This window comes from Lepus europaeus, chromosome 1, assembly GCF_033115175.1.
Source record: "Lepus europaeus isolate LE1 chromosome 1, mLepTim1.pri, whole genome shotgun sequence".
NCBI classification, from domain to species: domain Eukaryota; kingdom Metazoa; phylum Chordata; class Mammalia; order Lagomorpha; family Leporidae; genus Lepus; species Lepus europaeus.
The window spans coordinates 1,670,343-1,689,726 of NC_084827.1; the positions used below are offsets into that span (position 1 = coordinate 1,670,343).

Genomic DNA, 19,384 nt, shown 5'->3' on the forward strand with positions numbered 1-19,384 from the left:
GTCCCCTGTGTGCCTGTAGAATGTGCACTGGGTGAGGGTCCCCTGTGTGCCTGTAGAATGTGCACTGGGTGAGGGTCCCCTGTGTGCCTGTAGAATGTGCACTGGGTGAGGGTCCCCTGTGTGCCTGTAGAATGTGCACTGGGTGAGGGTCCCCTGTGTGCCTGTAGAATGTGCACTGGGTGAGGGTCCCCTGTGTGCCTGTAGAATGTGCACTGGGTGAGGGCCCCCTGTGTGCCTGTAGAATGTGCACTGGGTACAGGGCCCCCTGTGTGCCTGTAGAATGTGCACTGGGTGAGGGTCCCCTGTGTGCCTGTAGAATGTGCACTGGGTGAGGGTCCCCTGTGTGCCTGTAGAATGTGCACTGGGTGAGGGTCCCCTGTGTGCCTGTAGAATGTGCACTGTGTGCAGGGTCCCCTGTGTGCCTGTAGAATGTGCACTGGGTGAGGGTCCCCTGTGTGCCTGTAGAATGTGCACTGGGTGAGGGTCCCCTGTGTGTCTGTAGAATGTGCACTGGGTGAGGGTCCCCTGTGTGCCTGTAGAATGTGCACTGGGTGAGGGTCCCCTGTGTGCCTGTAGAATGTGCACTGGGTGAGGGCCCACTGTGTGCCTGTAGAATGTGCACTGGGTGAGGGCCCCCTGTGTGCCTGTGGAATGTGCACTGGGTGAGGGTCCCCTGTGTGCCTGTAGAATGTACACTGGGTGAGGGTCCCCTGTGTGCCTGTAGAATGTGCACTGGGTGAGGGTCCCCTGTGTGCCTGTAGAATGTGCACTGTGTGCAGGGTCCCCTGTGTGCCTGTAGAATGTGCACTGGGTGAGGGTCCCCTGTGTGCCTGTAGAATGTACACTGGGTGAGGGCCCCCTGTGTGCCTGTAGAATGTACACTGGGTGAGGGTCCCCTGTGTGCCTGTAGAATGTACACTGGGTGAGGGTCCCCTGTGTGCCTGTAGAATGTGCACTGGGTGAGGGTCCCCTGTGTGCCTGTAGAATGTGCACTGTGTGCAGGGTCCCCTGTGTGCCTGTAGAATGTGCACTGGGTGAGGGCCCCCTGTGTGTCTGTAGAATGTACACTGGGTGAGGGCCCCCTGTGTGCCTGTAGAATGTACACTGGGTGAGGGTCCCCTGTGTGCCTGTAGAATGTGCACTGGGTGAGGGTCCCCTGTGTGTCTGTAGAATGTACACTGGGTGAGGGTCCCCTGTGTGCCTGTAGAATGTGCACTGGGTGAGGGCCCCCTGTGTGCCTGTAGAATGTACACTGGGTGAGGGTCCCCTGTGTGCCTGTAGAATGTGCACTGGGTGAGGGTCCCCTGTGTGTCTGTAGAATGTACACTGGGTGAGGGTCCCCTGTGTGCCTGTAGAATGTGCACTGGGTGAGGGTCCCCTGTGTGCCTGTAGAATGTGCACTGGGTGAGGGTCCCCTGTGTGCCTGTAGAATGTGCACTGTGTGCAGGGTCCCCTGTGTGCCTGTAGAATGTGCACTGGGTGAGGGCCCCCTGTGTGCCTGTAGAATGTGCACTGTGTGCAGGGCCCCCTGTGTGCCTGTAGAATGTGCACTGGGTGCTGTGTCCCCTGTGTGCCTGTAGAATGTGCACTGTGTGCAGGGTCCCCTGTGTGCCCGTAGAATGTACACTGGGTGAGGGTCCCCTGTGTGCCTGTAGAATGTGCACTGTGTGCAGGGTCCCCTGTGTGCCTGTAGAATGTGCACTGGGTGAGGGTCCCCTGTGTGCCTGTAGAATGTGCACTGGGTGAGGGTCCCCTGTGTGCCTGTAGAATGTGCACTGGGTGAGGGTCCCCTGTGTGCCTGTAGAATGTGCACTGGGTGCTGTGTACCCTGTGTGCCTGTAGAATGTACACTGGGTGAGGGTCCCCTGTGTGCCTGTAGAATGTGCACTGGGTGAGGGTCCCCTGTGTGCCTGTAGAATGTGCACTGGGTGAGGGTCCCCTGTGTGCCTGTAGAATGTGCACTGGGTGAGGGTCCCCTGTGTGCCTGTAGAATGTGCACTGGGTGAGGGTCCCCTGTGTGCCTGTAGAATGTGCACTGGGTGAGGGCCCCCTGTGTGCCTGTAGAATGTGCACTGGGTGAGGGTCCCCTGTGTGCCTGTAGAATGTGCACTGGGTGAGGGTCCCCTGTGTGCCTGTAGAATGTGCACTGGGTGAGGGTCCCCTGTGTGCCTGTAGAATGTGCACTGGGTGAGGGTCCCCTGTGTGCCTGTAGAATGTGCACTGTGTGCAGGGTCCCCTGTGTGCCTGTAGAATGTGCACTGGGTGAGGGTCCCCTGTGTGCCTGTAGAATGTGCACTGGGTGACGGTCCCCTGTGTGTCTGTAGAATGTGCACTGGGTGACGGTCCCCTGTGTGCGTGTAGAATGTGCACTGGGTGAGGGTCCCCTGTGTGCCTGTAGAATGTGCACTGGGTGAGGGCCCACTGTGTGCCTGTAGAATGTGCACTGGGTGAGGGCCCCCTGTGTGCCTGTGGAATGTGCACTGGGTGAGGGTCCCTTGTGTGCCTGTAGAATGTACACTGGGTGAGGGTCCCCTGTGTGCCTGTAGAATGTGCACTGGGTGAGGGTCCCCTGTGTGCCTGTAGAATGTGCACTGTGTGCAGGGTCCCCTGTGTGCCTGTAGAATGTGCACTGGGTGAGGGTCCCCTGTGTGCCTGTAGAATGTGCACTGGGTGAGGGTCCCCTGTGTGCCTGTAGAATGTACACTGGGTGAGGGTCCCCTGTGTGCCTGTAGAATGTGCACTGGGTGAGGGCCCCCTGTGTGCCTGTAGAATGTGCACTGGGTGAGGGTCCCCTGTGTGCCTGTAGAATGTGCACTGGGTGAGGGCCCCCTGTGTGCCTGTAGAATGTGCACTGGGTGAGGGTCCCCTGTGTGCCTGTAGAATGTGCACTGGGTGAGGGCCCCCTGTGTGCCTGTGGAATGTGCACTGGGTGAGGGTCCCCTGTGTGCCTGTAGAATGTACACTGGGTGAGGGTCCCCTGTGTGCCTGTAGAATGTGCACTGGGTGTTGTGTCCCCTGTGTGCCTGTAGAATGTGCACTGGGTACAGGGCCCCCTGTGTGTCTGTAGAATGTGCACTGGGTGAGGGTCCCCTGTGTGCCTGTAGAATGTGCACTGGGTGAGGGCCCCCTGTGTGCCTGTAGAATGTGCACTGGGTGAGGGCCCCCTGTGTGCCTGTAGAATGTGTGCAGGGTGCAGTGGTCACCTGAATGCTTCCACCTTGGCCTTTCAAATGCATAGGGGAGCATTAAAGGTCACAAGGGTGCCCTTTGGCCTCCACAAAGACCTTCACCCTGCACACCAGCCTGCTGGGTGTGAAGCAGCAGGCAGCCAAACACAAGGCCGGAATGTGTTGGAGCTGGGTGGTGGCCCATGCTTGTTCACGATGCCATTTTCTGTACCTTCCTGTGTTTCATTTTCCACAACAGAATTCTTTAAAATTTATTTTCAACTTTCATTCAAACTGCAATGAGATAGAGAGAGAAGCAGAGAGACAGACAGACAGAAAACTTCCATCAGCTATTTCACTCCCCAAATGCTCCCAATAGCCATGGCTGGGCCAGGCCAAAGTTAGCAGCCAGGAGCTCAATCCCGGTCTCCCACGTGGGCGGCAGGGACCCAAGTTCTCGAGCTGCCGCCCGCTGCCTCCCAGGTGCACGTGAGCAGGAAGCTGGATGGGCAGCAGGATTCCCAGACTCATGGTGAGCACTCCCACGTGGGATGCTGGAATCTCAGAAGGCGACTTAACCCTGCGCCAAGCACCCACCCCCATAGCACTTTGTCAGTAAGAAAACCCAGTACTTGCTCTGTGTGGTAAAAGGGGGCCTCTTGAACCAAGAGAGCCCCTATATTTAAAGGTTTAAGCAGCGTACGCACAAATGAATACCCATCACTCAGAAATACCCTAAAAAATAATTTCTGTGTTAATTAAAATGTTGAAATGGATGACCCGAGGTTCCTTTGGATACTGCGATTTTACAGTGGAAGATCTATAACTGGAACAAGCAAGCGCGGATTTGGGTTAATTCCAGAGACAGGACATATGGAATGTGGTCTATTTACTCTTTAATGTTAACCAAATGTCATGAAACTGGCTATGGCCCTCAGCTGTGTCTAAGCACTTCATATCACTTCCAGAATTATTTCACCATGTTTATTTTGAATTCTTTCTTTTTTGCTTCCAAAAAATAAAAAAGATTGCTCAAGCTAAAACAGACGTTTACAGCTATTGTATTTTATGAACATTTGTGAATGTGAGTTCTTCCTCTCCAGTAGTAGCTGTGTGAAAAGCACCTTCCAAACAATGGCCACTTTCCCCGAGAGCTCGGCCCACCGACGTGCGCTCCCTGCAGGCTGCACCAGTCACTGCTTTGTTCTCCCTTGGCAGATGCTGCCCCTGCTCAGCCAAGCCTGCGACCTTCTCCTGGCTCATTTCCAGCGCTGTGCACAGTCCAGGGCTGCCTTCGACGTCCAGAGGTAAGGGCGTTGGGGGGCGGCCGATGAGACACTGCTGCAGTTTGGAACTTCGTGGAACTGCTGGCCGGTCACCTCGGGGCCAGCCACGAGGGGCTGATTAGTAAGAAGTGTGTCATAGGCTGTTGCACGTGGCCCGGGGAGGCAGCTGGGGCTGGGTGTGCTCGCTGGCTGCCGCTGACACACACGAGGACAGGACACACTGGGCAGGCCATGCATTGTCAGGTCAAGAACCACTGTGGAGCCCCCCAGCCTGGAAGCCACGAGTCCCTGGTGGGCACCAATGTCCCTGATGGGTGACCTGCGTTCCCCCCCGCAACCCGCAGTCATCTTGAGCCAAATCGTGGCTTCCAGCAGTTAGGAATGCAGTGGGCGTGGCGCGCCAGTCGGAAGCCAGCTCCTACATGTGGCTGCCGATAAAACAGTCACGTCATCATCGCCAGCGTTTTCACTGTGCCGTGGAGTTGACCAAGTCTTTTAAGCCACCTTTGTTCAGGTACGATGCTTTGGGAGTTGGCTAAAGATAAGGTGGCTTCAGCAGCTACAAACACTGCAAATAACTCTTAAGATCCTGAAAGCTTCGGCCATTAAGATGAGATAAAATCACATTCAGTAGTCTCGTTTCTGGTTTTATCACAGGCAGGAAAATACGTAGTCAGTTGTAAAAGCAGCCAACATAACAAAAGTCACCTGGACATGTCATTTGTTCCTTGATGATAAGTTGGTGGTTCAAGGAGAAGCTAAATGTGGGCCTACCTTGGGGACAAAGGCGGACATTTTCACTGTAAAAGGGTATTAATATCCCAGCTGTTAGCCTTTCTAGAAAGAAGCTAATCTGACTACTCCCAAAAGATAAGAAAAAAGGGGACTTTGGTTTAAAGTGGCCTGAGGGGGCCAGGTTCCCGGAGCCCGAGGAGCCGACTCCTCTGGAGCTGCTGCCCGACACATCCCTTCTGCTTGTCTGGGCAGTGAGTGCCGCCCGTGATCACACACATCTGGGCGCAGGACCAAGTCCGCCCGCTCTTTATTTACGTGTGCACAGCCCCTGGTTTGTGTGTGTTGGCAAGAAGAGGGGGGCGAAGTTAATAGAAGTGGTGATCAGGTTGCTAATGCATCCCTGGCAATCTGACGAGTGCCCATCGGTCCTGGCCTGGGGAGGAGGGGCCGTGCACAAGCTGGGCGCACAGCACACAGGCCCCGGGTCGCCCAGCCTCCCGTGCGCGTCTGGGTACTGGGCCGGGTTCTGGCTGAGGAAGGCTGCCCGGCCGGAAGGTTGAGAGCAGTGTGGCTGTCCTCCCCTCCGGCCCCTGCCGCATTCGGCTGAAAGGGCCTCACCCCCCGCCTCCCCTCAGATCCGCAGCAGCTCCTCTTGCCAGCCCTGGCCTGAGGCCAGGAGGGGTGCAGGGGGGGAGACCCGAGCCAGGGTCCTTTCCCATGGGAATGCCTGTCTCCCGCAGGTGCTACTGCTATTACACCACGGACGTGGTTGCCAGCGTCGCCTTCGGCACCCAGGTGGACTCCCGGGAGGTGCCCGAGCACCCCTTAGTGGCACACTGCCGGCGCTTCTTCCAAGTCAGCATCCCCCGGCCTCTGCTGGCTCTGATCTGTAAGTACAGCCCTGCCCGGGTGCTGAGGCACCAGCCGCTAGGAAGGGCCCTCCCGTGTGACCACCACTCACTGCCCACACAGGCGGCCCTGACCTCTGGGCCCAGAAAGCAGCCCGAGGCACCGTGCTGGGTGCCCTGCCCTCTGGGCATTGATCCCACAAGGAAAATGTCTTTGTCCCCATTTCTCAGGTAAGAAAACAGAGGCTCAGAAAGGCAGAGCCAAGACTGGAGGGACCCAAAGCCTTTTGTCTTCTGCCATTCAGCAGATGCCCCTGGGAGCACAGTGCATGGTAAAGCAGACAGCCACGTGACAGGCCACAGGGAGGCAGAGCAGACAGCCACATGACAGGCCATGGGGAGACGGAGCAGACAGCCATGTGACAGGCCACGGGGAGACGGGGCACACAGCTACATGACAGGCGACGGGGAGACAGAGCACACAGCCCACATGATGGGCCACAGGGAGATGGAGCACACAGCCACGTGACAGGCCACGTGGAGACGGAGCAGACAGCCACATGACAGGCCACAGGGAGACGGAGCAGACAGCCACATGACAGGCCACGTGGAGATGGAGCAGACAGCCCATTTGACAGGCCACGGGGAGACAGAGCAGACAGCCACATGACAGGCCACGGGGAGACGGAGCAGACAGCCACGTGACAGGCCACGGGGAGATGGAGCAGACAGCCCATGTGACAGGCCACAGGGAGATGGAGCAGACAGCCATGTGACAGGCCACGGGGAGACGGAGCACACAGCCCCTGTGACAGGCCACAGGGAGACAGAGCAGACAGCCACATGACAGGCCACGTGGAGACGGAGCAGACAGCCACATGACAGGCCACGGGAAGACGGAGCAGACAGCCACATGACAGGCCACGTGGAGACGGAGCAGACAGCCACGTGACAGGCCACGGGGAGATAGAGCAGACAGCCCATGTGACAGGCCACAGGGAGATGGAGCAGACAGCCACGTGACAGGCCACGGGGAGACGGAGCACACAGCCCCTGTGACAGGCCACAGGGAGACAGAGCAGACAGCCACATGACAGGCCACAGGGAGACGGAGCACACAGCCACGTGACAGGCCACGGGAAGACGGAGCAGACAGCCCACATGATGGGCCACAGGGAGACGGAGCACACAGCCACATGACAGGCCACGGGGAGATGGAGCACACAGCCCCCGTGACAGGCCACGGGGAGATGGAGCACACAGCCACGTGACAGGCCACAGGGAGACAGAAGATGGAGCAGACAACCGCTACATGACAGGCCACGGGGAGATGGGGCACACAGCTACGTGACAGGCCACAGGGAGATGGAGCACACAGCCACGTGACAGGCCACAGGGAGATGGAGCACACAGCCACGTGACAGGCCACGGGGAGATGGAGCAGACAGCCACATGACAGGCCACGGGGAGACGGAGCAGACAGCCACATGACAGGCCACGTGGAGACGGAGCAGACAGCCACGTGACAGGCCACGGGGAGACGGAGCAGACAGCCACGTGACAGGCCACGGGGAGACGGAGCAGACAGCCCACATGACGGGCCACAGGGAGATGGAGCACACAGCCACGTGACAGGCCACGGGGAGATGGAGCAGACAGCCACATGACAGGCCACGGGGAGACGGAGCAGACAGCCATGTGACAGGCCACGTGGGGATGGAGCAGACAGCCATGTGACAGGCCACGTGGGGATGGAGCAGACAGCCATGTGACAGGCCACGGGCAGACGGAGCAGACAGCCCATGTGACAGGCCACAGGGAGATGGAGCAGACAGCCACGTGACAGGCCACGGGGAGACGGAGCAGACAGCCACGTGACAGGCCACAGGGAGACAGAGCAGACAGCCCACATGACAGGCCACAGGGAGATGGAGCACACAGCCCACATGACAGGCCACGGGGAGACGGAGCAGACAGCCACGTGACAGGCCACAGGGAGACAGAGCAGACAGCCCACGTGACAGGCCACAGGGAGACGGAGCACACAGCCACATGACAGGCCACGGGGAGACGGAGCAGACAGCCACGTGACAGGCCATGGGGAGACAGACAGCCCACATGACGGGCCACAGCGAGACGGAGCACACAGCCACGTGACAGGCCACGGGGAGATGGAGCAGACAGCCACATGACAGGCCACGGGGAGACGGAGCAGACAGCCATGTGACAGGCCACGTGGGGATGGAGCAGACAGCCATGTGACAGGCCACGTGGGGATGGAGCAGACAGCCATGTGACAGGCCACGTGGGGATGGAGCAGACAGCCATGTGACAGGCCACGGGCAGATGGAGCAGACAGCCCACGTGACGGGCCACAGGGAGATGGAGCAGACAGCCACGTGACAGGCCACGGGGAGACGGAGCAGACAGCCACGTGACAGGCCACAGGGAGACAGAGCAGACAGCCCACGTGACAGGCCACAGGGAGATGGAGCACACAGCCCACATGACAGGCCACGGGGAGACGGAGCACACAGCCCACATGACAGGCCATGGGGAGATGGAGCACACAGCCCATTTGACAGGCCACAGGGAGACAGAGCAGACAGCCACGTGACAGGCCACGGGGAGATGGAGCACACAGCCCACATGACAGGCCACGGGGAGACGGAGCACACAGCCACGTGACAGGCCACAGGGAGATGGAGCACACAGCCCCCATGACAGGCCACAGGGAGATGGAGCACACAGCCACGTGACAGGCCACGGGGAGACGGAGCACACAGCCCACATGACAGGCCACGGGGAGACGGAGCACACAGCCACGTGACAGGCCACAGGGAGATGGAGCACACAGCCCCCATGACAGGCCACAGGGAGATGGAGCACACAGCCACGTGACAGGCCACGGGGAGACGGAGCACACAGCCCACATGACAGGCCACGGGGAGACGGAGCACACAGCCCACGTGACAGGCCACGGGGAGACGGAGCACACAGCCACTTGACAGGCCACGGGGAGACGGAGCACACAGCCCACGTGACAGGCCACGGGGAGACGGAGCACACAGCCATGTGACAGGCCACGGGGAGATAGAGCAGACAGCCCACATGACAGGCCACGGGGAGACGGAGCAGACAGCCATGTGACAGGCCACGGGGAGATAGAGCAGACAGCCCACATGACAGGCCACGGGGAGACGGAGCACACAGCCCACATGACAGGCCATGGGGAGATGGAGCACACAGCCCATTTGACAGGCCACGGGGAGACAGAGCAGACAGCCACGTGACAGGCCACGGGGAGATGGAGCACACAGCCTATTTGACAGGCCACGGGGAGACAGAGCAGACAGCCACGTGACAGGCCACGGGGAGACGGAGCACACAGCCCACGTGACAGGCCACGGGGAGACGGAGCACACAGCCTATTTGACAGGCCACGGGGAGACGGAGCACACAGCCACGTGACAGGCCACAGGGAGATGGAGCACACAGCCCATGTGACAGGCCACAGGGAGATGGAGCACACAGCCACGTGACAGGCCACGGGGAGATGGAGCACACAGCCCACATGACAGGCCACGGGGAGACGGAGCACACAGCCACGTGACAGGCCACAGGGAGATGGAGCACACAGCCACGTGATGGGCCACAGGGAGACGCCAGCCTCTGCGGAGCTGAGTCCTTGGTTCTGTTTCGAATTCTACGAGCGGATTTCTGCCCTCTGACCCATTCCAGTGTCTGCCTGCATGTATGCATGTGTGGAAGCGTTGTCGCGCTGTGATCTGCCCACTTTGCTGGCTCCTTCCTTGGTCGCTTTTAGTCCCATATCTGGGCCAGCCTCAGTGGGAGCCCCTGTTACCCACGGGTGCACACCGAAATGGTCGCAGTCATCCAGCACTCTGCCCCTCCAACCCCCACCCTAGGGAGACTGCTCTGGCTCTCTCCCTTGGGCCCTCAAACACAGGACACGTGCTGTGCAGTGGGCGGCTCCTGCACACAGCCCCACGCACAGCAGGCCCAGCATGGAGCCGTGGGTACTGAGCGGAGTCCAGCTCCCCCACAGCAGGCCCTCAGCCGGGCCGTACCTCTCTCCCGGAGGTGTTAAGGGTCCCCAGCCCAGGGCGTCCCGTCCCCAGGGCACAGAAGGCCCAGGCTGCCCACGCCATGGCAAGGGGCCACGGAGGACAGGGCCACAGGCCTTGGTGGCAGCTGCATCACAGCTCCTGTGGACGATGCAGGGGGTCACTCAGGGAAAACCACCCAGAGGGCACAAAGGCAAGTGAGGAGAAGTTAAAATTAGTCGCCATCTTCCGCTTGCTGGGACCGGACATGCGGCCTGGGCTCTGTCCTCTCGCGATGAGACCAAGACCTTGAGACCCAAAATGTTCAAGTAGGACATCCACCTCGGGTGGGCCAGGTGGCAGCAAGCCCCACAGGCATTTACTGAGTGCTTACTCTGTGCGAGGAAGGGTGAGGTGTGCAGAGGAGCCGGAGCCCCGCCCAGGAGCAGTGACTCGTGGCGGGCGGGGGCGCCTCCCAGACACCTCTGATCCGGGCCAGTGTTTGCTGCGGGTGCCGGGCGGGGGCGCCTCCCAGACACCTCTGATCCGGGCCAGTGTTTGCTGCGGGTGCCGGGCGGGGGCGCCTCCCAGACACCTCTGATCCGGGCCAGTGTTTGCTGCTGGTGCCGGGCGGGGGCGCCTCCCAGACACCTCTGATCCGGGCCAGTGTTTGCTGCTGGTGCCGGGCGGGGGCGCCTCCCAGACACCTCTGATCCGGGCCAGTGTTTGCTGCGGGTGCCGGGCAGCTCCCGGCCCTGGCTCGCCAGTGTTTGCCGCGGGTGCCGGGCAGCTCCCGGCCCTGGCTCGCCAGTGTTTGCCGCGGGTGCCGGGCAGCTCCGGCCCTGGCTCGCCAGTGTTTGCTGCGGGTGCCGGGCAGCTCCCGGCCCTGGCTCGCCACGCCGCCTTCTCACTGCCAGTGGTGTTGTCTTTCAAGTGGCGTTTCCATCCGTGATGGTCCCGCTGGCCCGGATTTTGCCCAATAAGAACCGAGATGAGCTGAACGGCTTCTTTAACCAACTCGTCAGGAGCGTGATTGCCTTGCGGGACCGGCAAGCAGCAGACGAGGTAACACATTTTACAGGACGCAGCCTCGAAACGCAGCGGCGCCTCATCAGGCGGCTCTGCTCGCTCTTCGCTTTCTCTGCCCTCCCGGAACCGCACCGCGCACCAGGCTGGCCCCAGCGGCCTGCCCCTCAGAGCTTTCCACGGGCGGGAGGAGGAAGTGTGGAAGGTCGAGGGAGGCCAGACGCGAATGCGAGGGGAGGGGAGCGGAGAGGGCCCAGGGCGGGAGATGCCCAGCGGCAGGTCCCTGCTCTGACACGGGCCAGCGCCTGGAAGCCGGCCCCAAAACTGCCTCTCAAGTTTAAGCAGTCCCCAAGCACAGAACCAAGCGCCAAAGAACCTGCTAGGTCAACGCGCCCCGTGTACCTGTCACGAGCAGTCCTCGTTCTGAAGAATGGTGAGAGCACCATGGACAGCAGGGACAGCACAAACACCAAGGGACGTCGGGCAGCGGTCAGTCAGTCCCCCACTGCCCCAGTGTCTTTCCGGTCCAAGGCTGCTGCTGCAGACTCCGCCGCCGAGGGCCGTCTGGTGCCTCTGACGCTTCACGCATACGGCTCTGCGCTCGGCTTGGCACACGGTAGACGTGACGTTGGTGCCCGCCGCGTGAACTTGGCTGAGAACAGAAGCAGGCCGTGGCGTGAGAGGGGAGATGGTTGCGGTGTTGGATTTGCTGCCCTTGAGGGCCTCGTAGCTCCGCAGAAAGTTACTTGGAGGGAAAACCAGGGCTGACGTGGCTTTTCCTTCACTGACACGGCAAGATGCGGCTTCGAAAGGGTTTTCTCTGAGACTGGGCGGCTCCGGGGGAATCAGGAGGCCCAGCGGCGCAGGCATCGGCCTAGGCTGACGTCAGCATCCGTCAGCAGCTTCAGCCCTGGGCAGCCGCCCTGTCCTGCCCCAGCTGCCTGCCCTGCGGCCGGTGCGGCAGGCCTGTCCGTGTCTGGGCGGCAGAGAGGAGCTCGCGGCCCCCTGCCCACTCTGAACCCAGCCTGAACGCCCTGGGAGCTGTGGGAAGAATCAGCCAACTGTCTACCTGGCCAGGCTCGGGTTCCTGCTTGGCAGAGTGGGGAGGGAGCCTGGGGCAGGGGGCCAGTGAAGAGCCGATGTTGCTACAAAGGGCTGCCCTCTGAGAGCTTGGTCTCACGCGCACACACACCCACCAACCCGAAACCCGCTGCCTACAGCAACCGGCGGAAGTGTTGAAGCTGCTGCTCTGAACCTCTCCGGGCAGGGGGGAGAGGTCCTTAAAGATCCAATTACTGCGGCTGCCTAGAGCCGTCCGTCTCTAAACGCCAGCGCTATTTGTTTCCAACAATGAGCTGATCGGAGAGAATCCTCCCAGCCACAAATGCAGGCCGGGCCGAGGGCAGACAGAGCGATATGGTTACTAAGAACACTGAACTCCATACACATTCCACCAGCAGATGTGTGTGTGTGCAATGGAAATGCAGCACAGATGTTACAAGGTAAATATTTTCCTAAGCTCTAGCCGATGGGGGGATTAGACACCTCCATCTATCAGGGTGCATATTTGTCTTGGATTCCACCATCCCCCTGGCCTGTTTCCGCCCTAAATGGGCACTGTTCGAATAGCCTCCGTGATGCAGTGCAGAGAAAGTAGCCCATGAACACACGCACGTTCCTCTGCAGCGCGCAGGGAGCCCCCCTCCGTGGCCCTCGCCGGAGGTCAGGACAGATTTCTGCAAGATGTCCACGGCCCGTTAGCAGCCTGTGTGAGCCAGGGTACAAGGAGAGGGTGCCAGCTACAGCTGCGGCTCTGTAAAATGCCGTGGTGGGCATGTGGCTGCGTCCACCCTTCTGTCAACAGCTCCTGTCTCACCTCAGCGCAGGGACCATAACTGTGTCACACCCCAAGGGGCCTCACAGGGACCACCCACCGGGATGGGGGGAGAAGCTCTGGGGTGCAGAGCCAGCTCACTTCCCCGGCCCCGCTGCAGCTCTGCCCCATGGGAACAGGGCTGGCAGGGGCCCCAGCAGCCACCCAAATGTTAACCAGCAGCAGGAGGGAGGCCGGGCAAAGCCAGCCGCTGAGGATGCCATTTGGAAAAACAGGGTCACCACAGCACGAGACAGCTGTCCCTGGAGACCCTGGGCCACCCTCAGCTATTGCAGCTGAAGCACCTGGCATCAGGCGGAGGCCCTGGCTCCAACAGCCCCAAGGTGTGTGACGCCCACCAACTTAGCCTCAAGGCCCCCCCCCCCCCCCAGACACCTGCCAAGGTCACAAAGCCGGGAAATGCGGGAACCACCCAGGTCTCCTGGGCCGAGGTTCCTGCCCTAAACAGCGAGCAGTTGCAGTCAAACCCAACACATCCTCCCTCATGATGCTTGACGTTTTTGTCTGTGCAATGATTTAACGACAGACTTCATGGCCCACGTGGGCCGGGGTGGGGTCCTGCCCTGGACAGGCTTATAATCTTACGAGCGGAAGAAGCAGCCACACATGACATGACAAGTCTCCACAGAGAGAACCGAGCGCCCATGCGTGGCATAGATCATTAGTGCCATTGAAACCTAGACACCAGAATTCCAACGTTTCTGTCCTGGACGCTCTGCTACTCCCCTGTCTGGAGGGGAGTCCCCACAAACTTCAGAACAGAGCAACGAGTTGTCACTCATCACAACACAAGCATTTCAGAGGAAGGATGCGCCAGGAACAGCACGCAAAGCTAAAGCAATATGTAAACACTCTGGTTACAGCTAGTGCAGTACAAATATAAAGAATATGCAAATTACTGACAAGGAAGGGAGGGGCTCCCTGGAAGAAAGTGAGCGGAGTCGAGCATCACCCAAGCCAGTCCCCTCCCCAGCCGGCACCCAGCTCCTGCTGACTTTGCGAGGTGTGAGAACAACTTGTGGCTGATCTGGAAGCCCTACCCATGCTCTGATTGAAATCTACAGGAAGCTCTAATTGTTTTACTGTTGGAAAATCAACCAACAAGACAAACACACAGAGGTAAAAACAAAAGCTCCTCCCGCTCCTCGCCTGGTTTTCCCACCTCCCTGAGCTCACCAGGAGCTGCTGGGTGTGGTGTTGCTAAATACTGGCGTGTGGAGACAAACTCGCATAATGCCAATCTTGTGCCTTTACTGTTCCTACAGAAAGGAGATCCCACCGTGCACGCTGTTTTGCAACTTGGTTTCTTCTTTTACCAAGTGGCTCCACCCTCCCCATATCTGGGCAAGTGGCATGGCCACACCCTCTTTAATGGCAGCGTCCATCAGCTCCTTGATGCACTAGACCAGGGCCAGGGAACGTCCGGCCGTGGGAGGCCTGTGAAATCATCTGGCCTGGCCCTGCCAAGGTGGCTGCAGGCGGGACTCGAAATTCAATCACTTGATAGCAGGCTAATTTTTAAGTTGAGAATTTCGTATGGCCCATGATCCCAAGGGCCCCTGGCAGAAAAAAAGCTTCCCACCCCTGCACTAGACTCTGGCCAGTGCGACCCAGAGGGACAGGGAAGGGACTTCCGTCTCAGCCCAGCAATGGGGCTCCTTGCTCCTCCTTGCTCTTGGGACGCTCTATGCACGGGGCTCCCTTGGTCCCCACGAAGCCTCACTTCCCTGAGGCCCAAGTGTGTGTCTCCTCTTGTCCCCAGAGGCGGAGAGACTTCCTGCAAATGATCCTGGAGGCCCAGCATTCGGCCCGCCCGGCGAGCGTGGCGGCCTTCGACATTGTCAGCCAGGTGCTCTCCGCCACCGGGAGACCGGGGGCTGCTTCCCTGCAGCACCGGCCCGCAGCCTTGTCCCAGCCCTTGACCGTGGACGAGATCGTGGGCCAGGCCTGCATCTTCCTCATCGCTGGCTACGAGATCATCACCAACACGCTCTCCTTCGCCACCTACCTGCTGGCCACCAACCCTGACTGCCAAGACAGGCTTCTGAGAGAGGTAGACCGGTTCAAGGAGAAACACGTGAGTACACGCTGGGCCCAGGCGCCCCGCGACATCCACCGGGCAGGGGACTCTGGGAGCGCAGAGGGAAACTTGATCTTGATAACTTGCTAAGATCCCATTGTAAGCTCGTCAGGGGCAACGGGGCCATTGCTTCTCTCTCTCTCTCTCTCTGTGGGTGAGCAAGTGAAAGGTGCACTCGGAGAAACAAAAAGACGCATTGAGCACAAACCTTCACCATCTGGGGGACAGGACTCAGGAGAGCTGCAAAGCCCCAGGAAGGAGTCGGGGTCAGGGAGCAGGGGCTGGCAGGGACGGTGGAGCCACCTGTGCCGACAGAGGCAGCCAAGAGCCAGGGCTGCCCCGGCAGGAGACTGGTGGAGCCTGGGAGGAGGTCCACACGGGGCAGAGGGGAAAGTGGGGCAGGCAGCGCCAAGTCCAGACCCAGCCATTCCTTCTAGATAGGTGCCCCCGGAGGACTTGCCTCCTGGGCTGCGTGTGTATGTGAGCGTTGCTTTGATCTCTGAGTTGTTCAAGGGAATCATCGTGAAAATCCGTGCTTGCAAAGCAAGATCACCATAACAGAACCCTCCTGCGACTTTCGGAAGGAATCACTGGTGCGTTCACAGCTTCGGCAGGTGGCCTGTTGTTACTAGAACTACTAGAAAAAATTTTCATACAATGAGCTGAAAACTACTTGCCAGAAAATTCCACTTCTCTATCCTTCTGGGGAGGTCGAGGCGTGATTCGGCCATGGCACTCCTTAAATACTTGAAAGCTGCGTTAACTGTACTACTAATGCCTCAGCTTGTGGCTCAACCTGAGTTTGTGGTCAACTTCAAGTTCAATGTCATTAGGACAACTGCCAAGCCACACCCCTCCACCCCCTGCTTATACAACTGATTTTTTGAGCCTAGATGCAGGAGTTTGTATTTATCCTTATTACCGCTCCAGTCAGTCAAAATAATTTTGCGTCTTGATTCTGCCATCTGTCACATTAGCAATTCCTGCGGCTTTGCGTCATCCGAGACTTGGCTAAGCGCGCCTCCTGTCTCACCCAAGTCATTGATGAAATGTGGAGCAGGATGGGCTTCCCTCCAGACTGACACGGACCCATCAATACTCTGAGCACGGAGTCTCTATAAGCCACGAACCCAAACAACCGCGCCGCCCGTCTCATCTTGCCACATGGGCCGCTGTTCATTTTTAAATTGGGGTGGGGGTAGAGACCAGAATCACTGGGGTACAAGACCGCAAGAGAAACAGGGGAGCCGGAAGGCACACACACCTCTTAGGATGCATTTGGTCGCAGGTAACAAAACCCCAACCCAAACAGATTCGAGAAAAACAAAGCAGAAACCCCAACCAAACACTCACAGACTCAGACGTGTTAGTGCAGACAGATGAGCAGCTCACAGAGGTGCTCAGGACCCACCTTCTCCCACACAGCTCCTGCTGTGTGTCTCACGTCGGCCCCATCCACAGTCCTCCTGAAGCCTCCTGGGGAGGCTGGGCCTGCACACTTCCCAGCTCACAGCAAGCAGCGGAGGGAGGTCTGTGGCCCGGAATTCCCAGCAAGCGTCGTGAGCATCGCTCTGATTGGGGCACTGCCGGCTCTCGACCCGAGGTCGCGGTCATGGGAGGGAACGGGGGCCTCTGTGGGCTTAGGCCAGTCAGACCCAGCCCTGGGATCAAGCACACTCAAGTCGTGTGACTCCCCACGGGAAGAGCCGCAGAGGGGCGTGCAGCTCCCTGCCCTCGAGCAAACCAAAGACAGGGTGTGGACGCCTCCAAGGCATCCCAGCGTGCCTAGGGGCAGAAGGGACCAGGCAGAGGCTTGGGGAGGGGCAAGGACGCCGAGAGGAAGAAGTCACGGTCCTCAGACGCAGGGAGGCCAACTGCCAAGTGCAAATCCCTCGGCGCCTTTAAGCACCTCCCTTCCAAATGAAACCCACCAGAGCAATGACAGGCGGCAACCAAACAAGTCCAGGACGCACGGCTGGGAGGCCAGGCCCCAGCCACGTCCCCTGTCACGGCCATATTAATCCGTGAGGAGGGCTCAGCGAGGGTTTCCACCCAAGGCCCTCGTGCACGTCTTAAACTCTGGCTTCCTTCACTGCCCCAGCCGAGCATGGGGCCCTCAATCCCCAGGAAGCGGGAGTCGGGCGCAGGAGGCAGGCGGTGCACACAGCTCTCCGACTGGGAAGCGGGCATCAGCCAGCCCTCCTGCGAAGCCCAAGGCGCACTCCAGAGACTGCCTCTTAACAAATGAACTCTGTAGCCACAGTTGATCACTGCTTTGTTTTGCCTTGCACGAGGTACCCATTCAGAGTATTTGTGTGTTTTCTTTTCAAGTTTTTTTTTCACCCTAGTCAGAGCTCTGTTAATATGGGCCATCTGTCAGGACATGGAAATGCAGATTACATGTTCACACATTAGATATTTTCCTGAAAATATTCCTGAAAATTTGCATGTAAAGTATGACTTGTTAGAATATTCCTGCTGCTCTCCATTCAACAAATATTTCTTGAGTGCCAGTTAACGCCAGCCGCGGGGCTGCAGACCCTGTACATCAGGGTTTTGTGGGCTCTCTTCTGTGACACCCTGGAGAGCACACACACCCACCAAGAAGACCCACCAATGAGGTCATTGGATTTTTTTTTTTTTTTTTTTGAGAGAGAAAGCTCCCATTCCCTGGTTCATTCCTCAAATGCCTGCCATGACCTCCAAATGGGGCTGAAACAGAGCCAGGGCCTCACCCAGGTCTCTGTGTGTGGCAGGAAGCTGGAGCCAGGAACAAGAGCCAGGCAGTAACCCAGGTAACCGAGGCGGGACTTGGGCATCCGAACCGCCAGGCCACCCGCTGTCCCCGGGCACCCGTCTGAGCACCAGCATCTCTTCCCACGGGCCATGTCCCCCTAGGCCACCCGCCGTCCCCAGGGCACCCATCTGAGCACCGGCGTCTCTTCCCCCAGGCTGTGTCCCCCAGGCCACCCGCCATCCCCAGGGCACCCGTCTGAGCACCCGCATCTCTTCCTCCGGACCGTGTTCCTCTAGGCCACCCGCCATCCCCAGGGCACCCATCTGAGCACCGGCGTCTCTTCCCCCAGGCTGTGTCCCCCAGGCCACCCGCCATCCCCAGGGCACCGTCTGAGCACCGGGCGTCTCTTCCCCCGGGCCTTGTCCCCCAGGCCACCCGCCGTCCCCGGGCACCTGTCTGAGCACCGGCGTCTCTTCCCATGGGCCATGTCCCCTACAGCAGTGCCTTGGGAGAATGTGGTGAGAGCCTTAGCCCTCCCCCAGGGAAATGAGAGGACAGTGTGGCGCGGCGGGTCGGACTCTGGTCAGGCCAGGGAGGGGAACGCACGCTTACCGACTGGGAACTGCAAACCCCGCGGTGCAGCGTGGTGCAGGGGTGCAGGCTCTCTCCCTGTCCCGCAGCTCCACTCGCAGGCGGGGGGCAGGGTCCCCCTCAGGGTCTCCTGGCCGCTGTGTGACCGGCATTTTGAAGTCTGACCTAAGCGAAGCGCAACAGGAAGCCGCCTCCTGTTGTCTCTGCTAATTTCCTCCGAGTGTGCACCTCTGATGATCCCCTGGGCAAGTCCGAAAGGTTCCGGGCCATTCTGAGGCCCACGAAGGCCAGGCCAGGGTGGTGCAGATGGAAGGCCCGGTCCCAGACCCGGCCCCAGGCCCAGTCTGATGCTCTCTTCCTCTTGGCTCAGGCAGACCCGAGGCCCCGGCCAAGGCCCTGGGCAGGCTGTGCCCTGTTCTTTCGCTCTCCTACCTCTCTCCTCGTCCCGGGCTGTCCCTCCTGGGGACCAGGACCTGCACACAGATCCTCAAATCCTCCCTAGCTGGGGCGGCTCTCAGCACCTTCCCTGAGGGGCTTCTGACGTTCAGCAGCTGTAGGAACTATTCCAGCGGCTCTTGGGACAACCCCACCTCCCTGCCACTCCTGCCCTCGGCTCTTGTTTCTGGAATCTGCTCGTAGCAGTCACTGTGCTGAGCAAGTTACTGGCAAAATGGCTCGAGCTTCGATGACTTCCGTGGTGTCCACAGGGTCCACGGGAGACACATCTGTTGGCCGCACCAGTTGTGCCACTCCCTCGCTGACCCCCTCTGCCCCGCCGTCTCTCTCCAGTTATTTTTCCTTGGCTCGGTTAGGCAGAGAGAGCGAGTTAGCAATCCTGCCGTGTAAGCAGAGGACCGAGGAGAATGGAAGGCCAGGCCGGGGGCTGCCCTGTCTCGGGGAGCGGTGCTGTTGGCCACCGCTGCTGTGGCCTGCAACAGGGGCAACACCCTTCC

At 59.6% G+C, this 19,384-nt stretch overlaps 1 protein-coding gene across 1 annotated transcript in view; it reads left to right on the top strand.

Annotated features, from left to right (window-relative positions):
• The window catches only part of TBXAS1 (thromboxane A synthase 1), a 180,409-nt gene that overhangs the window by 118,901 nt on the left and 42,124 nt on the right, over positions 1–19,384 (top strand). Inside the window, exons 6-9 of the mRNA XM_062176025.1 lie at positions 4,386–4,474; positions 5,929–6,077; positions 11,038–11,168; positions 14,786–15,100. Of these exons, the coding sequence (XP_062032009.1) occupies positions 4,386–4,474; positions 5,929–6,077; positions 11,038–11,168; positions 14,786–15,100 (684 nt within the window). The remainder of the gene's footprint in view (positions 1–4,385; positions 4,475–5,928; positions 6,078–11,037; positions 11,169–14,785; positions 15,101–19,384) is intronic.